Raw genomic sequence first — 18009 nt, forward strand, 5'->3', positions numbered from 1 at the left:
CGTACTACTTTTGATAGGCTTAGCTATTTATTAGTCTGTGGCTACCGTGCTATCATTTCATTAATGTATTTTTCATTGAAGAAATAATTAAGTTCAAACGCTTCTTGGAAATGTTTATATGTATATGGTAGAGTTAAAGATCTTGTAGAAAAGAAGCTGTATCTGTAACTTTATTTGGATCAAACAGTGAATGCTGATGGGTCAGTAAAAAAACTAATCAGTCTCTTTAAATAAAAAAGCTATACATTTATTGCAAATCTAGAAGTACCAGAATGTTCCTAGTATAGAACAAATCAGCAATTCTTTTTTAATTTTCTTCCAAACGTTTAAAACCTTGATTATGGACATACTGAAATTTGCATACATTTTTTCATGCAGTTAACAGAATGGACATCAAGCAGATTGCTCAGAAATCAGTTATAAATATTAAACTGTATTGAACATTCATAGTAAAAAACGTTGTAAAGTGCTGAAGTCATATAAGTCTGCAAAACTGCCACAAGCTCAAAGTCCCTCTCAAGCAGTGACAGATGTCTGCTACATCCGCCTTGTTTTAGGCGTGTCTTTGTTTGGATGGACACGTTGTCATTTCCTGTTCCACCTTCCCCAAAAGTTTACAGATTGTCCTATTTCTCTGGCTGATGAGATGCTGTACAGAATGGAGCAGGTGGTAATGAACTATGCCACTTTGATTTCAGTGCAGAGAAATATTCAAGCTTTGTGTACCTCTAACCAAACTAGGCTTGTTAATATTGTTTCCCCCTGAGTTGTCATAAATTAACAGTAAAGAGGAATAAGGATGGAGCTGGGAGCATTGACCATCACCTGTAGAGTGAGTATCAGTACGTAGAAGTAGCCCACCTGCTTTTCTCACATTTGCCCTCTTTACAGAAAATTGCTAAAATGAGAAATACTATACATGTAGGGTATATCCAAAGAAACAATGACCAGTTGACCTGAAAACTCTGGCAATGTAGAGCAATTGAGGTTTATCTAAGATGTAGATCGTAACTTGCAACTCGTGATGGTAAAATAAATGTCCCTGTGTGAAATACAGAAATGCTTCAACAGTTCAATGAAATATAATTCTGATCAAAGAAGATCCTCAAGTATTCTTAGGTGATAGAACAGATTATTTTAAAATGCTAAGGCAATTTGCTATTCATTATTTTGTCCCCTGTAAATAGCACATGCTGCCTTTAATCAAACTGAAGAATCATTACATCTTGGCCTTTTATGAGAAGAACTTTAAAAGAAGTATTCTTTGAGGCATTTAAAGGATTGCAGAAAGAATGTAAAAATGCTGCTTATGTCCCAGATTATATTTCTTTTGATTACTTTAATCATCCTAGAATAACTTAATAATAAATAGTGGTTTAAATTAAAGACACTACAATCACATATTTCTGAATAATTAAAAGCAATAGGAAACCTATTTTTGAATGCCATTCTGTATATTCTGTATGAAATATTTCTGGTAATGACAGGCCATAAAAAGAACTGGGAATCTTCACATTCATGAAGTTCAAGACTATATATATATATATATATATATATATATATATATATATATATTCCATTTATTAGCCAAGTGTTTGGTCTTAAAGTATGCTTCATTTCCATTCAATATTTGGAAATTAAGAGGCTATAATTGTTTAATGTAAACCTCAGCATTTTTCAAAGGATTTCATACAATTTGGTCATATTTCTGAAAAACTTAGAAATGATTTAAGATTTTTTTGAATGGCCAGTTACACTTCAGTGACCTGGGGTAGATGTTGTTTTATAAGATAGCAGTTTATCACATGTGAGAGCTCTTAAAATCACCTTGCCAATTCACTGCACTATTTTAAAATTGGAATGTGAACCATAGTCCTGTGTATCTTTGTTTTCAGACTGAATACAGCCAGATTTATATATGGAAGAGTGTTGGGTTGTTTTTGTTTTGGCTGAAAAAACAAGCAAAAAGGAGAACTTAAGACGAAAGAGAAGGATGTTGGTAGTGGCGGTCACTTACTCATTCCCTTCAAAACGTCCTTTTGAAAGTGGGTGGAGCGGTCAGCTCCTCTGTACCACTGTGTCCCCCAGGCCCCAACCCTCCCAACCAGCCAGCAGGGTGGCTGATGTGACAGGAACGGACGGACGCCTGTCATACTGGCTCCGTTTTCATAGGAACTCTATGCTCATTTTTCCCAAGGTCCATTTCCAGAAAGTCTTCAGGTATGTCTTGTAAAGCTCTCCCACGGTAACTCTCTGCCTTTGCTTCACCCGCATGATGACTCTGGCACAGTCCCTTTTTACAGGGTCTCACGAGTGCGAGGCACACAGCAGCCACGCACATACCAGCTGCACAGGAGTAGAAGGCTCTGCTGTAGATCTTGCTTTGGTCCACCAGCAGGCCTGGGAGAAAGCATTCGCATCTGTTAGCTGCATGGACACAAACCCTTCTCACCAGGCGCCCCGCCCCGGCCCCACATCAGAAACAGCCTTCTTTGTTTGACCTTGTTTCTCTAAAGAAAAAAGTGTTCAAGGTAGGAAAGGAATCTTCTCCAGACTGGGGAGAAGAACGGAATCAGACAAACATTCAACATACTGATTAGCACCTGAGGGGACTGTCGCTAACATGCCTTCTTGGGCTAATAATCTGTCCTGGTAGAGAATCAAAGTCACGGGACAATTAGATAGGCCTGCTTCTTTGCCAAGGTGATATATTCTTCAGAGAGGCAAGCGCTCTGTTAACCTCACTTGAGTTCATTTCAGGTATCTTTTAACATGGGGTAAGATTTCTAGTCACAATCACTTGAAGGGCCTATTTCAGGTCTAAGGTACGAAACATACCCAAATCCTTCCTACAAGGAAATACTCTGTAGTAACCACCTGACTAAATGCAGAGTGTTGCTCTGTGCTCAATTCCCAAGCACCTTCCTAAGCAGGAAAGGTGACGTGCAGAAGTCCCTTAGTGCTGGTGTCCAAAGGCCAGAGGTTCATGAAGTCATAAGTCTATGGTGCCCCTTCTAGCATTGGCAAGGCCTGGGCAGCTTGGGCTGCAGACACCAGTTCTAATCCTGACTTGGTCACTGATTGACTATATGACCGTCAGCTGACATTCTGTGATCTTCAGTTTCCTCTTATTTAAATCAAGAGAGTTACTCAGGTAATCTCTCATTCTGCCAGCTTTGTAATTCTATGGAAGTATAAAAATCAGTAGTGGTTTTTTTTTATTAGACTCGAACAGGAAGCTAGCTGTGTTAATAAGGGAATAGTAAACATTATGGATTATATAATGTATATCACATTGCCTGCTTTATAATACAATGTGATTTCCATTTATATTCTGTGAAGCAACCTCCTGTCTTCCTTAATAATATTCTTGCCCAAACAGTGTCATCTTAAACGAATATGATTCAGGTCCAGAAATGCTACAGATGTTCCACCTGTCCAACTTTAAATTTAAAAAAGAAGCAGTAGGGGACAGTAGACAAGGGTTTGGATTTCGTGTATTTAAGTTACCTGCAAGGGGTGGTCCCCCCAGTGCTGCTATGCTCTGAATGAAGACGTAGACTCCAGCAGCAGAAGGCATCTTCTCAATTCCCACGACATCATCATCAGACAGCAGCGGAATGTGGGTGCCTCCTACTGTTCCAACCATAACACCAAAAAATATGCTACAGGACATCAGACCCCAGAATTCGGTAGCAAAAGGAAAGGCAAACAGAGACACCGTCAGTAAGATGACGCAGATGAGCTCAATGTAGATCTTACGAATGGGCTGTCTGTTGAGGACCATACCAGCTCCAATTCTTCCAAAAACTTCAGCAATTGCCAGTGTAGATAATAGAAAAGCAGCGCGGTCCTTTTCAATGCCCAGACTGATGCCCAAGGGAATGAGGTACAAGGAAGGTGCAAAGAATCCCAATGTTGCAAAGAGACCAAATAATGCGTAACAAATGAAACTTTTGTCTTTCAAGATGGAGAAGTCCAGTAATGGGACTTTCTTATCCTTTTGCTCGGAGGGGGTCCTCTCCAGGATTTGTTGTTGCACGTCAGCCTTCGGCTCCAGTTCCATGTTGGCATGACTAGGCACATTTTTAGGTGAGGTAGTTAGTTCTACTCCTGAGTCAATGGAATCTATTGAGGTGCGCGTTTTCTCATTTTCAAGCATATATTGTACTTCTTTCGGATTTTCGTGGCCAGTTATTTTCGGTGACCCTGGTCTTCTGATTATAATTGGTCTTAGCAGTGCCCCGCAGGCGACAATGTTTAACTGTAGTAGGCCCATGAGGAAGAGGCTGTATCTCCAGCCAATGTTCGCCTTCAGAGCTGTGAATGCTTGGATGGGCAGGAGGGAAGAAGAAATAACATGTAAGGTCAGAAAGGGACACGAGGCCGCGGAGAAGACATCGAGTAGAAATATGGATTAGATTTAAAACTTACGTTTTAAAAAATTTACTCAGCAAGGTGAATGCAGTCACCCTGTACTATCCTTCATTCTAGGTTTTGGTGTTTTTAGGAAGCAAGGAGAAAATGTGTATAATGATTATTATACATAAAACAAAAATTTTCAGCCCTGGTCTCCAAAGAGCTTTGGAGGGTGTATTTTCCAGGTAGAGGCACAGGAAGTGAAATGAGTTTTTGACCTAGTTCAGGGTTCGGCAAACAGCGGCCTGCAGGACAAATCCAGTCCTGTGTTGGATAATCAAGCCTCACTGGAACACAGGCGACACATTCATTCATTTACGTGGTCTACGATTGTTTTTGTGTTGTAACTGCAGAGTCGAGTAGTTCTGACAGAGACTTACAGTCCACGAAGCCTAAAATATTTACTACCTGGCCTTTGATAAATAGAATTTCCAACCTGAGCTAGAGCATTATACATTCAATCCTTAGTAGCAATGGATTAACTACAAAATAAACGAAGAATCTAAAAGCTCAATGATTATCCCAGAATGAAATGATAGTTTTCCAGTTTCTACTTTGCGGAATGTCCTTATGCCCGTGAGTCATCCTCCTTCCTGCCAGTCAGCTGGGTCCTAGGCTGCTGACCAGAGGCAGCCTGGAGGGGTGGGCTGGACACCAGAGTGTGAGGTTGGGGGGATGGCCAAAGAGAGCATAAAGCTCCCCAGTGACGAGGATAACGCAGGCCCCACAAGATCTTAAAGTATCTTCACGGTCATCCTAAAAGGTGGAATGATGTCATTAGAATTTCATCTTACTACATTCTAATTCCTTGGAAACTGACAGTCAGGTATGACAGACATACCGGTAGTAACTTGTTTACCCAGAAGATAGGCTTCGCAAGACAGCCCCACATTCCTGGGGGGCTGGACTTGCTTTTGTAGCATATGTTTTGCTCACACCCCTCGTTCCCCTATGAATATGGAAAAAGCTAGAATTGCAAAATATTTTAGGCTTGGTTATTTCAGGTGCTTTACACTCATCTGTCAATAACGGGTCTAATTTTTCTTTCTCTAATATTTCTTGAATGCTATCAGATGCCAGCGATATGCCCAGTGCTAGGGAACAAAGCTGATCCCAACGTGTAGTGTCTAACCTTTGGGCACTCGGTACTGATTCTCCCCTTAACATTTGATTTTGAAAAATTGGAAACTGACAGAACAGTGAAAAGTACACCACCAAATGCCTGCCTGTACTTCACCTAAATTCAACAACTAACATTTTTTTCCTGTCTCTCTGCCTGTATCTCTCTATATGCATTTATACATTCATTTTTCTGAACTATGTGAAAAGCTTCAGACATTCTGACATATCACCCCTAAAAACTTCTACATGAATCTCTTTTGAATGAAGTGCAATCCACTGACACATTCACCAAAAATGGCAGAGTAAGAAATGAAGCTGGGTGTCCGAGATTATCTGTCTACTACTTGTTAGTATAATTCACAAGTTAACCTTAAGCTAGGGGAATTGAACCAGGGATAAAAATGTCACTGTGTGATGAGCCCCATACAGATAGTAAAACCAACTTTATGAGCACAATCTAAATGCACACTGACTATGGCTCTTGTGACAAAGGAGAGAAATAATTGAATGCACAATCCCAAACTGTTAAATTATTTATTTTGGAAGGGATGTTTCAGGCCTTACACTGGACATACGCCATGTATCTTCCTATTTGTGTCAACTTGGACTAGGATTAAAATGTTTGCATTTTTAACATGGGAATTGAGGAGGACAGATCATAAAAGTGTGCTGGAGAACAGAAGGAAATACCCTTTCTTTATGCATACAGTTACAGTCGTTCAGTAGCTGACTGTGGGCAAGTTAGTGTAACAAAAATATCTGAGAGGCTTCCCCTCTTTCACATTAATACGTAAACTATTGTGATCTACCCACCTGGTGCAAAAGCAAACATAGCAAAACATTCTCCCGTAGAAGCAACTGCAGTGACCACAGAGCGTCTTTTGTCAAAATACTGTGATAGAATGGTGACAGTTGGGAGAAAACTAAAGCAGTATCCCAAACCTGTGAAAGTCAAAAAGAACAGTGAGAATCACACACCGATTGAGTTGATATCGGAAAGGTGTATCCAGAGATCTGGAATTTGTGTGTTTGTTTTTTAAGTCGTAAGTTCTGGGAGCCCAGTAATTCATTCTGGAAAAAGGTGCTGTAGTAAAGAAAAATGGGTTTCATGAGAGATCTGGAGAAGCTGCAGCAGGTGTTTCGGGATGCTAGGGGTATAAAAACTGTTTTCTATTTTTTTCTGCTTTTTTGCATTTTTTTCAAATATACATAATTCACAGTGGCCAGAACTAGTATCAAATATAGCTTTCATATATAATAAGACTTGTATTTGGAAATAAATAAGTTTTGATATGTGCAGAAATATATGAAAAATTTCAGTGTGCAAAATTAACTGAATACACACACACACAATCACACACAGTCACACACACACAATCTGTCAGTAATGTATGAACTCCTTTTAAAGGGGAGAAAATTTTCTCAGCCCCCTAAGAATAAGCCCAGCACATTGCACCCTCTCTTTATAGCTCCGGATGCTAAGACCCCAATTGGGGGAATATCGGCTTAAGAAATTCAAATCTTACTTTGTGAAAATGGTGTCTTTTGGCAGCAAACTATCACAAAAGAGAAGTTATCTTTCTCATTGGCAGACGTTAAACATCAGACATAAAAGTTTGGGCATCGAGAATAGGTTCCACCACCTCCTGGGGTCCCTACAGCCCAGTCCTAAACCCTTGACCCGGGACACTATTAATTTTAAAGAAGAAAAGGAAAGAGAGAAAGAAATACACTTTGGGTTTGAGTCCCTCCTTCCCCTTCCTTGTCCTTCAAACTGAGTATCTGGAGAATTTGAGCCCTGGAGAAACACTTACCGGAGATGACGCCAATTGCGATGTACATGTGGTAAACCTCGCGAGAAAAGGAGGCCACCACCATTCCTATGCTAACCAGCAGTCCTCCCGCCATCACCACCAGGCGGTGTCCAAAACGATTGCTCAGGACAGTGGACAGGGGAGCTGCATTAAAAGAGCATAACGTAAGATTCCTTAAGCCTTGGACGTGGAAGGACAGTGAACACTCTATAATACATTTTATGCAATGGTTACTTAAGTCGGTTCAGGAATTATATATAGTTAAGTCTTGAATAACCTGGGTTTGAACTGGGCGGGTCCACTTATACTCAAAATTTTAAAAATAAATGTACAGTTGGTCCTCCTTATCCCCAGGTTATGCATGGGCAGATTCAGGCAACCGTGGATTGAAACAGTATTTTCAATCTGCAGTTGGGACTCCATAGATGTGGAGGACTCATTTATGCCATTTTATATAAGGGACTTGAACATCTATGGATTTTATATCTGTGGGTGTCCTGGAACCAACCCCCTGCCAATACCAAGGGATGACTATAGTTAAGGTTTGGGGGTCAAAAGTCATACACGGATTTTTGACTACGTGGAGGGTTGGCATCTTTAGTCCCTGCATTGTTTAGTGGTCAACTGTATTTAAATATATTCTTCAGGCTCCTTAAAAATAAGCCAGGGCAATAGTGTAATAGTGTAAAACTCATATCTATATTTTTAAAAGATTTTGACTCACCATGAGCACCTATAAAATTAGATATGCATTAAATTTATGTTATTGTGTAATAAAAATGGGCTTTCCTAGGATTGCTTGAAAGATTTTGTATACTTACTACTTTGGTCCGTTTTTTAAAAAGGCACCATTTAGGTTCAAATTCTAGCTTGGTTGCATTTAACTTTAATAAAAATGACACAAAGTATGGTGACTTCTCAGTTATGCACACCAAATGGAGGGCAGTGATGTGATAGAAAATTCAAAGTGGCTGATGAATTATAATCTGTGTAGCTTATATCTGTCATCTGCATGTAGCTACATTTTCATGTTTCCAACCTAAGCATGTTTTTGTGAGACCAGGGCCTAGTAAGCCAAGCAAACATACTTGCGACATGGCTTCTTTAGAAAATGACTACACCCCCCACCCAGAACTGGGTTTTACTGCTGTCCTCAACATAATCTATAGCATCCTAAGATTGCGCACACAGTAGGTGTTTAATACATGTGTGTTAAATTGAAGGCAGTCAGGGCTGGCAAATAAGGCTTTTTTCCCCTTCAGCTCCTCTCTCTCTTGCCATCCTCAACCCCCTGAAAACTGTATTACTTGAGGCTAGAAACTGCCCAGAGGTCATACCTACAGGAAACCCGTCACAAACACAATGAGTACCATTACCTAGTTAGGCAACTTAAAAAGAGGCATATGCTTATATGGTGTTTAAGCTGAAAGATGTACTAACCTGTAAATGTTAAGATAAACACACATATTGATATTATCCATGAGATCCTGCTATTAGATTCATCAAAACTGTCCATTAAGTCATTAAAGAAGACACCAAATGACTTGATGACCCCATAGGTAAAGACTTCAATGAAGAAAAAAGACACAGCTACTGCCCAGCCCCATCCTCCATCAGGCACTTGAGTATAAACGTTGGCTTTGCAACAAAGCCGTGATTTCTTCTCGGTCATTCTTAATCTGAAATAAAAAGTTTAAAAAAAAGTTCAGATCAGCCATAGCATGAGGGTTTATGATTCGAATACTCTTTAGCAAACATGACAGATAAGTACTGACATTTCTTAGGTTGATGAATGTATAAATTATATACAGTTAGAATAAAGTCTTTGGATAAAGTATTTAATATGTATGTACATGCTGAAGGTGACAAAAAATGTATGCACACATTTTAAGATAACATCTTAAGAAACACATCTTAAGATAACATCTTAAAATGTCTATATGTACTTTTTTGGCACCTCCAGTATATAAATAACTACTTGTGTGTGTATGTATATATATAATCTTTGTATATGGATTTTCCCGAAAAAGTTGGAAGTAAGACTTACAAACTGCCAGTTAAATGGGAAAACCAATAACATAAAGCATCAGGACAGACATTTAGAGGCAGTTTGAAGGACACAGAGTGGCCAACAAACCAAGCAGCAGTGGTAACCTTGAACTTGAAGAAAAGTTAGGTTAAGGAAGACTGAAGTGACCAAAAGGAATGTTGATTGGAAATGAAACCTAGAAGGAGGCAGGCTGAGAGGCAAACACTGACCGTTAAGGAAGTACGTCTACCACCTTCCCCCGGAGAAGTGCTTCAGACGCCCTATGGCTCTTGTGCCTCTGCCATTCAGATCATCCAGTTAGCTCTCCTTGATCTCACTTCCCACTCAGCAGCATTCTGATTATGACCTGGTGTCCCTTGTGGATGTACCTACCAGGACAGAATGTGACTATAAATCCAAACATGGGAATTCTGTCTTCTGGAGGTTTGTGTGACACGAGCAAATTCTCAAAGCTGATCACCCGTTGGTGCATTAGCAATGACATTTCCATGCACACGAGCACTACTACTAGAATATAGTGACCGAATCAGGCACTACCAACGTGAACTTGACAGTCAGTTACCCTAAACCCTGACCTCAGCAGGCTTTCCATTCAAACTGCAGCCATCAGTACAAGCTGACCTGTACCGTACCACCACTAAGTAAGAGGAAACATGGGACTGAACACTGGACAGAAGGTAGTTTAAGTCTCCTGCATTGGGCTCTAGCACATAAACACTGTCATGTTCAAAGACCCTGACATTACCTCGACTTTGAAACAGTGGTTTTAGCCCAACTACAAATGTGTATCTATAATAGTAAATGAGTCCATGGTCTTAAGGTCTTAATGGCAATCCACCATAAATTTAAGAATTCTCTACAATTACAGTTATAGAATTCTCTACAATTACAGTTATGTACAGGTGAGTTTTCAGGACGCATGCATATCCTTTTCTTAGCTGTAAGTTGTATTTCAAGTACTAAGGCAGATTTTATTGATAAGGGCAATTGAAAAACAACAGGACACAACCTCATTTATCCACTAGACTTGCCAATTTCTGGTATCAGGATCTAATATTCTGAATTTATAACTCTTAAAAGGCAGCAAATCTGACCAACTTCATCTCATTCATCCTATTGATTGCACCACAGTAGCCTAGTTCTTTGAAAGTACTATATACTTATTTTTTACCCTATTGCTGTTATTTAGTTGAATAAAATAGGGCATAAGATGCTTTAAGAAGCTTAAGCGCCCTGCAGCAAAGGCCTTTGTGTCTCATTGTGTGTCAATGTGTCATTGGCTCCTGAGAGCAAGTGGGAAAGTGGGAAGGGCAGTTAAACATATAAGCCGAGCAGCTACAGAATAGTTGTCATTAGTGTTTCCCAGCCCAGAAAGCAATTGATTTAAGATGGGATCCCGGAGCCCTCCAGCAAATGAGGTTATCACAGCACCCCTCCCTCATTAGACTTTCAGAATTCACTCAGAAATGAGGCAGCTGTAGCAGGAGTGAGCACAGTACTAGACTTAAGCTTTAGAAGAACAAATGAATGAATGAATGAATACTTGTCAGAGTTGCAGGAGGGAAGAAGGGGAAGTGGTGGTGGGCAGCCTACAGCACACTTGAGCCTCTCCCCTTCTACTTCCTCCCCCTCGCAGGCCAGTGGTTTCAGCTTTTCCTTATGAAGCCCATGACTCCTTCACTGGTCTCTTAATTGGCTCCTGTGTCCTGTACGATTAATCCCTCTGAAGTGCTGCGTTGTCACAGCATTTTTTTTTTTTTTTTTTGCTCAGTTTTGCAATGGCTTTCCTCTTTCTGAAGGACAAAATCCACTGATTAGTCTGACTTTCAATTTCCCTCAGAATTGAACCCCAACCACTTCTTTGTAGCCTTATTTCTTTCTGTTCTAAGACTCAACTTGCCTGCCATGGCTAAAATGGACACTTCCCCTTGCCCTCAAGGTTCTAACCAGCTTCCTTGCCTGTGGCCTTGCCCTTTGCCCAGGTGGATGCCACCTCTACAGCTGGCACCTTTAAGGCCTGGTGCCATCAAAATCCATTTTTCATGATGCTTTCTCTGACTGACTCAACGTCAGGGGCTTTCTTCATGTGACACGTATCATTTAGTAATGGGGTATTTACTTTTATATGTCTATCTTATAATCAATTAAATTCTAAGCTCATGGACAACAAAAACTGGGGCCTACATCTCTGTATGTCCACCCCTCCCCCCAATACCTTGCACACAGCTTTTATTCTATGTTTTCAACAGTGTACTACTAGGTGCCAGGCCCAATGCTAGGCCCCGGGAATACAATAGTGAAAAGACAGAGATGGTCACAGCCTCCATGGACTTAAGTATTTGTTGATGATAAGGAACCTGAGACTGAAATCCATCATATTTAAAATCATTCAGCCAAGTCCCTCCAGAGCTTAGCACATTTCTGACAAGTAGGCCTAAGTGGCTAAGTCCAAGGCAATCGTTCTAACCCAGAAGGGTGCCCATAAGAGCCTGGAGTCTCATTGAGGGCTCAGGACCAACCTGAATGAAAACACTGGGGTGAAATTGATGAAGGCCCCAATGAGACAAACTGAATCTCTTGGAGACTCTAGCCTCAACTACCTGCAGGATTGCGAGACAGAATCTGTTTGTTGGCTTGCATTTAGACGAGTGGGACTAGATTGGAGTTTTTGTATGACTTTACCAGCCCATCCTCAGAAGGCTCTATGTCAGGCCAACAATTCAGTTGCGGTGATGGGTGCCCATCTCACTCTTCCTTTGCCTGTTACGATCAGTGCTTTGCACATGCATAATGGGCAGGGTTAGGATCAACCTGGAGCCCCAGAATGGAGTTGGAATTACAAAATGATAAAGCTGAAAGGGAATTTGGAGCTCATCTTGTCCACCTCCTCTTTGTAAAACTCTACTTGTTTTGCAAAATGGGAAAACTGAGCCCCCAAGGGAAAGGGACTTGACCAAAATGGTCCAGAGTCAAATCTCCTGTGTACTGAGCCCTGCTGTGTCAGCCCCCAGGACAGCATTTTAAAGGCCAGGGAGAGGGATATTTTATAGAGAGGTTGTGAGGAAACAATGTTTTTCAATGATAAAAGCTTTTTTGGCCCCCCACGTGATAAAGAGGCTGTGAGCTGTTTCACCACTTAACTGTGTGACCTTGTGAAAGTCACTGCACCTCTCTGGGCCTGAGCTCCTCATTAGTCAAATCGTTACTCAGAGATTTTCTGGAGAATCTTTAAAGGCTCCATCCAGCTTTAACAGTTGATACTTTTGTATTCAGCACTGATTTTTCTTACTCACCTGATTCCTCAGGTCAAGCTGTTGGCCCAGTGAAACCAGGGAGCTAGGAAGAAGTGAACGTGCAAGATGGTACTTGGTAAGGTGGGTGAAAAGAGGCGGCACATTGGTGAGATCTGATGTATGACAGCTGGATAGAAGAGGGCAGCCTTTTGATGCTCTACTGTTTACTTTCTGAGCCCCTTTCAAGGGGTTCGATCCCTTTGTGATTTTTACAACTTTGTTTACCTCTGTGGTACCTCCTGCAGCTAGATCCAAATATAACTTTCACCTGCAATCTTGGGTTTTTGGAGGACAGAACCTTATTACTGGGAATACCATAAACATGACCTCCCAGAACCCACTCTTGCTTTAAAGTGTATGCCTTTATCATCCTAAAGCCTCCTCTGTTCTATTAAATTCGGCTTTGAAGATAAGACCACGCTATAGAATAATAACCTGGTTTCTAAAATGGGCTGTATGATGACTGCTGTATTTTGCATAGGATCACACAGGGCAGCAACCTACAGGGTAGTTAGCAGCTCTTTCTAGACCAAGAGCCTGGTAGCTCATTTGGTACACAGTAGGTGCTCAATAAAAGTTTACTGAACAAAGCAAGAGTCGGGCTGCTCCTGAAGCAATGCACTGCTCTGTCCTTAGAAAACTGAGGTATCAAGTGAGGAAGTTCCTGGTTGCAGAATCAGTGCTTTCGTGGATTGGACTCTTTCCTTTCTTCCACTGATTCAGCAGGTCACCTGGCTTAAAGCAAAAAAGTAAGGACTGAATTCTAAGCTCAGTTACTTAGAAGCCTCTACAGATTCCAGAATAGGGAAATATCTGCTGGTTTTGGTTTTATGGTCATGTGATTTTATGTGATGAGAAGGGATATGAATTTACTACTGTGTGGGGATCTAGCTGGTGAGGCAAGCTGACTGACCCTGTGGCCTTGGGTCAGTCACTTTACTCCTGGATGGTCAGTGTCCTCAACAGGCAAACAAGGGAGCTGAGCTAGATTCCGCCCGAGAACCTATAATTCTATGATAGCCTTTGACCCTGACTTGCTCTAAGCCACCCTTTAAACTTTCTCAACCCATGATGAGTCCTGTGAGGCAAAGCCCATGCAGGGGTTTGTCTTCTTCAGGCCTTTGGATATTTGTGAATTCGTTTACCACTGACTGGCTGCACAATCCTGGGGAAATCACTTAATCTCTAAATTCCATCATCTGTGAAAGCAGGGGTTAAACATGGCAGTCTGAAGTTTCTTTCAACCATATAACTGCGATTCTGAATACTGGTTTCTGGCAGCCATCTTGTCTTCAGCAAATGTTCTTCCAAAGGAAGGATAATAAAATACGCTGGGCAGTTTGGAGTATGTCCTAAGAGCATTTGGTTGTCATAACTTTACATAAATAAGTATTCTGCCAAGGTTTGTGAAGCTGCTATACCTGGGAATTCCACTGATTTGATTTGTTGAGAAAAGATTTGACCTGAGGCATGAAGGATGGATTAGGTTATTATAGATCATCAAAGTGTTAATCCAGGGTCTGTTCAGAGCAAAGTTCAAAATGCAGACTTTGGATGGACATGGTGGTGGCTGCTGGTGGCTACACAGGCAAAGCCTAGGCAATGCATTGCCAGTCGCCATTCTTCTTAAAGGTGTAGCCTGGGTAACAGCTTTGGACAAGTTGTTTCTGGCCCTAGTTGTCAAAATCATTCTGTATGTAGGTGAAGTTCATTTGAATTCTGTATTAAAAAAAAAAAATCCCCAGCCTGACCTGGAAGGCTGCCTCAGCTGCTCTGAATCACTGGATACAACTGCTTCACCCTTTTATAAGATCATAATGTTGAGACCTGACCTAAGTGTCCTCTTCAGGAGTTCCACTGAGAAAGTCCCTTTTTTGGAAACCAGAGAAGGAAAGCTCAGGGTTAGTGGTACTCATTAAGATAGCAAGAGCTTTTCCACTTGGCTGCATTGTTTATTTACATACTGTAACTCCCTCCCTTGGCCACCCTTCCCTTAATTATGAGAAGAGGTATTTCTGTGTCCCAGGCAGGATGTATTATTGACCCCCCCCCCCCAAATGCCACGTAATGGTGCTTGGGTCATGGGGAGATGCATCACTTCAGCATAAGTATTTGGTATTTTTTGCAAAGACAACACTCATCCTACTATGATTTGCAAAACAGTAAGGTCACTGAGAAATCTCATTCCCAGGGGAGAAACCATGTCTTTGGAGAAAGAGCTGGTACGAGCGTCTAACAGTGCAAACAAAACTAGCTTCCAGGTTGACAAGTTGTAATTGCTGTTCCCCAGTTGTCTCTGGGGAGCTTTCCCCAAGACTAACGCGCCCATCCCCAGCACCCCACCCCACGTTTGGTGACATTCTATATGCCACCTAACACACTTCTATCACCTGTGTTTGCGGTGGGTGGGGATTTAGTTTAAAAAACAAAAAGAAAAAAAAAACCCGAGAAGGAAATAACCCATTTCCTCTGCAAAATCATCCTCCCTCGCTGCAGAAGTGCTCAGTTCAGCTACAAGGGCGCTTTCCTGTGCTTGGCAGCTCAGGGAACCTTGGAAGTTGAGCGGGACCAGGCTTCAGCGACTGACAGCTCTGACCGGCAAGGTGTAGGACTCGTGCTCTGCGAGGAAATGCTTGCCTTCCTCCTGGGGGGTCACACTGGCGCGCCGGTTGTGTGTGTTTGGTGGGGGAGACACGGAACCCCACTTTCTCTCGTGCTGCCTCAGTGGCCGCCCTGCGTGCGCGCGAGCCTGGGACAGGTACCTCTGACATTTCGCTCGTGTGACGCGCAGGCAACTTCAAGCGGAAAATCCATGCCCGGTGCCCCCGACTCGGCCTTTGGCCGGGAACCCCTAACCCGGGTCTGGAGGCACTCAAAGACCAAGCCTGCCTTTAGGCATTTTCCGGACCCAAGTGGACCATGGCCGGGATCATTCGCCTCAGCTGCCCACACTGGCGATAGAGCGTCATCCGGGTGGCCCTGAGCATTCCCAACTGTCAGAGAATATTTTTCTGAATAACCTCTCCAAATGTTAAGATGTTAAGTGCTCTCCTCCGCCTCCCACCCCCCACCCGGCAAAAAAAAAAAAAGCCCCTAACACAGATTAATATAACAACCCACACCCCACAATCAAACTTTTAAACATGTAAAATAATAAAACCAACTCACCAAGTTAGAAGGGCAGAGAATAAACCCCAAAAGGCTCCCAATAAGGCGGAGGCTTGGCCTCCCCTCCTTATAAGCCGCTCGGTAACATGAGAAAGGTTTAACTCCTTAGGGCGTGGGCCCGAGCCTATCGCAAGTTGGTTCAGGCGGGTGTCACCGGGCGCCCGCCCGCAGCGCCCCGCCCCGGCCCCCCACCTACTCCCGCGCCTGGGGCACCCCGGCCGCACCCTCCCCCCACCCCCCACCTCTGCCTTCTGCGCTGGGGCAGTGCGTTCTGCTGCCCGCGCCCTGGCCCCGCGTCGCTGCCTCTCTCTGATCCTATACCGGCTGCAGCCGGTCTCCGCCGGCCTCGGGGGCGCGCCGCCGCCGACCATGTGCTGCGAGCGAAGCGGAGGAGGGGGCCGGCCTGGAGCGCGCGCGCCGGCCCACGTGGACCGGGTCCGCACCGGGCGCGCGCCCGTCCGGAGGCAGTCTGCGGGTCACCGAAGGTAACGGAGTCGCAGTCCGGCTCTGGGCCGCCCCCGCCGACGCCGCCGGGGTCCCGGGCGCTCTGCCTGTATGCCCTCCCCACCTCGCACCCGTGCGCGGCTCCGCGCCGGCTGGACCAGGGCCCGGCAATTTGCTGTACTGCAAGTGGGGAGCGCGGGCATGCTCGGGGCCGTCTGAACCCTTTCTCCGAGCACTCCAGGTTGGGCGCTCGGGGTCCCCCGGCAGTGTCCCTTTCCGCAGACCCCCTCTGTGCCCATTGCCGCCGGTGCCCTGAGGATTTGGGGCTGTTGGGTGAGGGACGCCCGGGATGGTCCCACGTAGCGCTCACGGCTGCAGCGGCTCCTCTGGCAGAACAGGTTCCTTCCAGTTTGGGTGTGAGCGGCGCGCGCGGCGCCGCGGTCCCCGAGTTCCTCCTCCAGCGCCCACTTCCCCCATTTTCGTTAACTCCCGCGCCCTCACAGTTCCCCTTCCGGGAGGGGGGTGAGTGTGTGCCGCAGTGGCCCCAGGGAACAGGCGGCCCGGTTGCTACTGGTGTCCTCCTTTCCCCCCTTTTCTGCGGCAGCATCCGCGTTGAGCGAAGTAATGTGAGCAGCCGGGCTGAGTCAGCATCCCCGGCCGGGGGCGCGCGCGCACCGTCCTCCTAGGAGCCGCGGGACCGCGAGGTCCACACAGGTGCACCGTTCCTGCCCCGCGGGGAGCCCCGGATAGCACAGGGACCCGAAAGTTTAGGGAGTACCTGACCCTCATCCCAAAGTCCTCTACCCCGAAGTCACTGAACTCAGCAGATGATGCACGGGCAGCCTCAGTTAGGAACCGTCCTGGGGACAGGGCAGTGTGTCGGCTCCTAGGCGTTTCGAAGCCCGCAGGGGTGCAGACTGGGCTTCCTGGTCTCCACCTCAGATCCTCAGGACTCGTTTGGGACCTACACGGAGGCAAAGGGCTTATTGTCAGCATCCCCCTGCTGACTTTGGCACCAGCTGCTCCCTTCACTGGGGTTCTGAGATTGTGGTTCTGATGCCAAACTCCAGAGAGCCTAATCTGGGAGTGCGCGCACAGAGGGTCACCACCAGGAGGAGTGGGCGATCTGAATTTTGATAAAAATCCCACGTTGCTGCCTGGTTTCCCTCATGATTTGGGTTAAACGCCTGTCTGAGCTGTTACCAAGCTCCGAGGGGGTTAGGTGGGGGCAGGGCTGCTGGTGTAAAGTACTCTGTTAGGGCCAGTACTGTACAGCCAGGGGCCACTGATTAGCTTTGCAGCCTTGTGGGAGTAACTTCTTAGAGCACCAACTTCCAAATCGGTAAAATGGGGACAACGGTGGCACTCCCAGAACTGAAAGGTTTAATTTATGATGCCTGTCAAGTTCAGATCAAAGTGACTGGAATATGGCAAGCGCTCAGTGCCCATTAGTTCTTATTGTTATCATTTATGGCTGAACAAGTCCGATGACACTCCCACACACACCCAGCAAGCGATCCTATTTCCAAGTTGTTCTTCGAAGAATCCACAGGTAATGGTTTTTGGAAACTGACTGTAATCACTGAAATGAAAACTACTAAAACAGGACGGACTGTAGGTGTAATCTTTGGTATTTAGGATCTTACAGGGCATTGGGACCTGTCAGTGCACTCACTGTGGAAATGTCATATTTAATATG

General features: G+C 44.2%; 2 protein-coding genes across 8 annotated transcripts in view; one reads left to right on the top strand and one right to left on the bottom strand.

Moving 5' to 3' along the window:
• ARSG (arylsulfatase G) overlaps window positions 1–18009 on the top strand; it is a 96198-nt gene that overhangs the window by 4132 nt on the left and 74057 nt on the right. The window contains exon 1 of one of the 6 annotated variants that reach the window (XM_074319760.1): window positions 12711–12779. The exons of 2 other annotated variants lie outside the window; for them this stretch is intronic. Coding sequence is in view for 1 of the 4 variants with exons in the window: in XM_074319762.1 (XP_074175863.1) it covers window positions 16236–16351 (116 nt within the window). In the remaining 3 variants the exon portion in view is untranslated. Of the gene's footprint in view, window positions 1–12710; window positions 12780–16099; window positions 16352–16861; window positions 17863–18009 lie in introns of those variants that run through there. 3 more of the 6 variants (XM_074319762.1, XM_019732855.2, XM_019732857.2) reach the window with 3 other exon arrangements.
• SLC16A6 (solute carrier family 16 member 6) lies at window positions 226–16001 on the bottom strand. 2 transcript variants are annotated; one of them, XM_019732861.2, is made up of 6 exons: window positions 15867–16001; window positions 8796–9034; window positions 7356–7499; window positions 6355–6483; window positions 3511–4329; window positions 226–2400 (listed from the first exon to the last, which is right to left on the bottom strand). In XM_019732861.2, the coding sequence occupies exons 2-6, from the start codon at window positions 9025–9027 to the stop codon at window positions 2150–2152; spliced, it is 1575 nt and encodes a 524-aa protein (XP_019588420.2). In that variant the 5' UTR covers window positions 9028–9034; window positions 15867–16001; the 3' UTR covers window positions 226–2149. The 2 variants fall into 2 exon arrangements, with proteins under 2 accessions (XP_019588420.2, XP_074175868.1); XM_074319767.1 differs by lacking the exon at window positions 15867–16001 and adding an exon at window positions 9615–12024.

This window comes from Rhinolophus sinicus, linkage group LG15, assembly GCF_036562045.2.
Source record: "Rhinolophus sinicus isolate RSC01 linkage group LG15, ASM3656204v1, whole genome shotgun sequence".
NCBI classification, from domain to species: domain Eukaryota; kingdom Metazoa; phylum Chordata; class Mammalia; order Chiroptera; family Rhinolophidae; genus Rhinolophus; species Rhinolophus sinicus.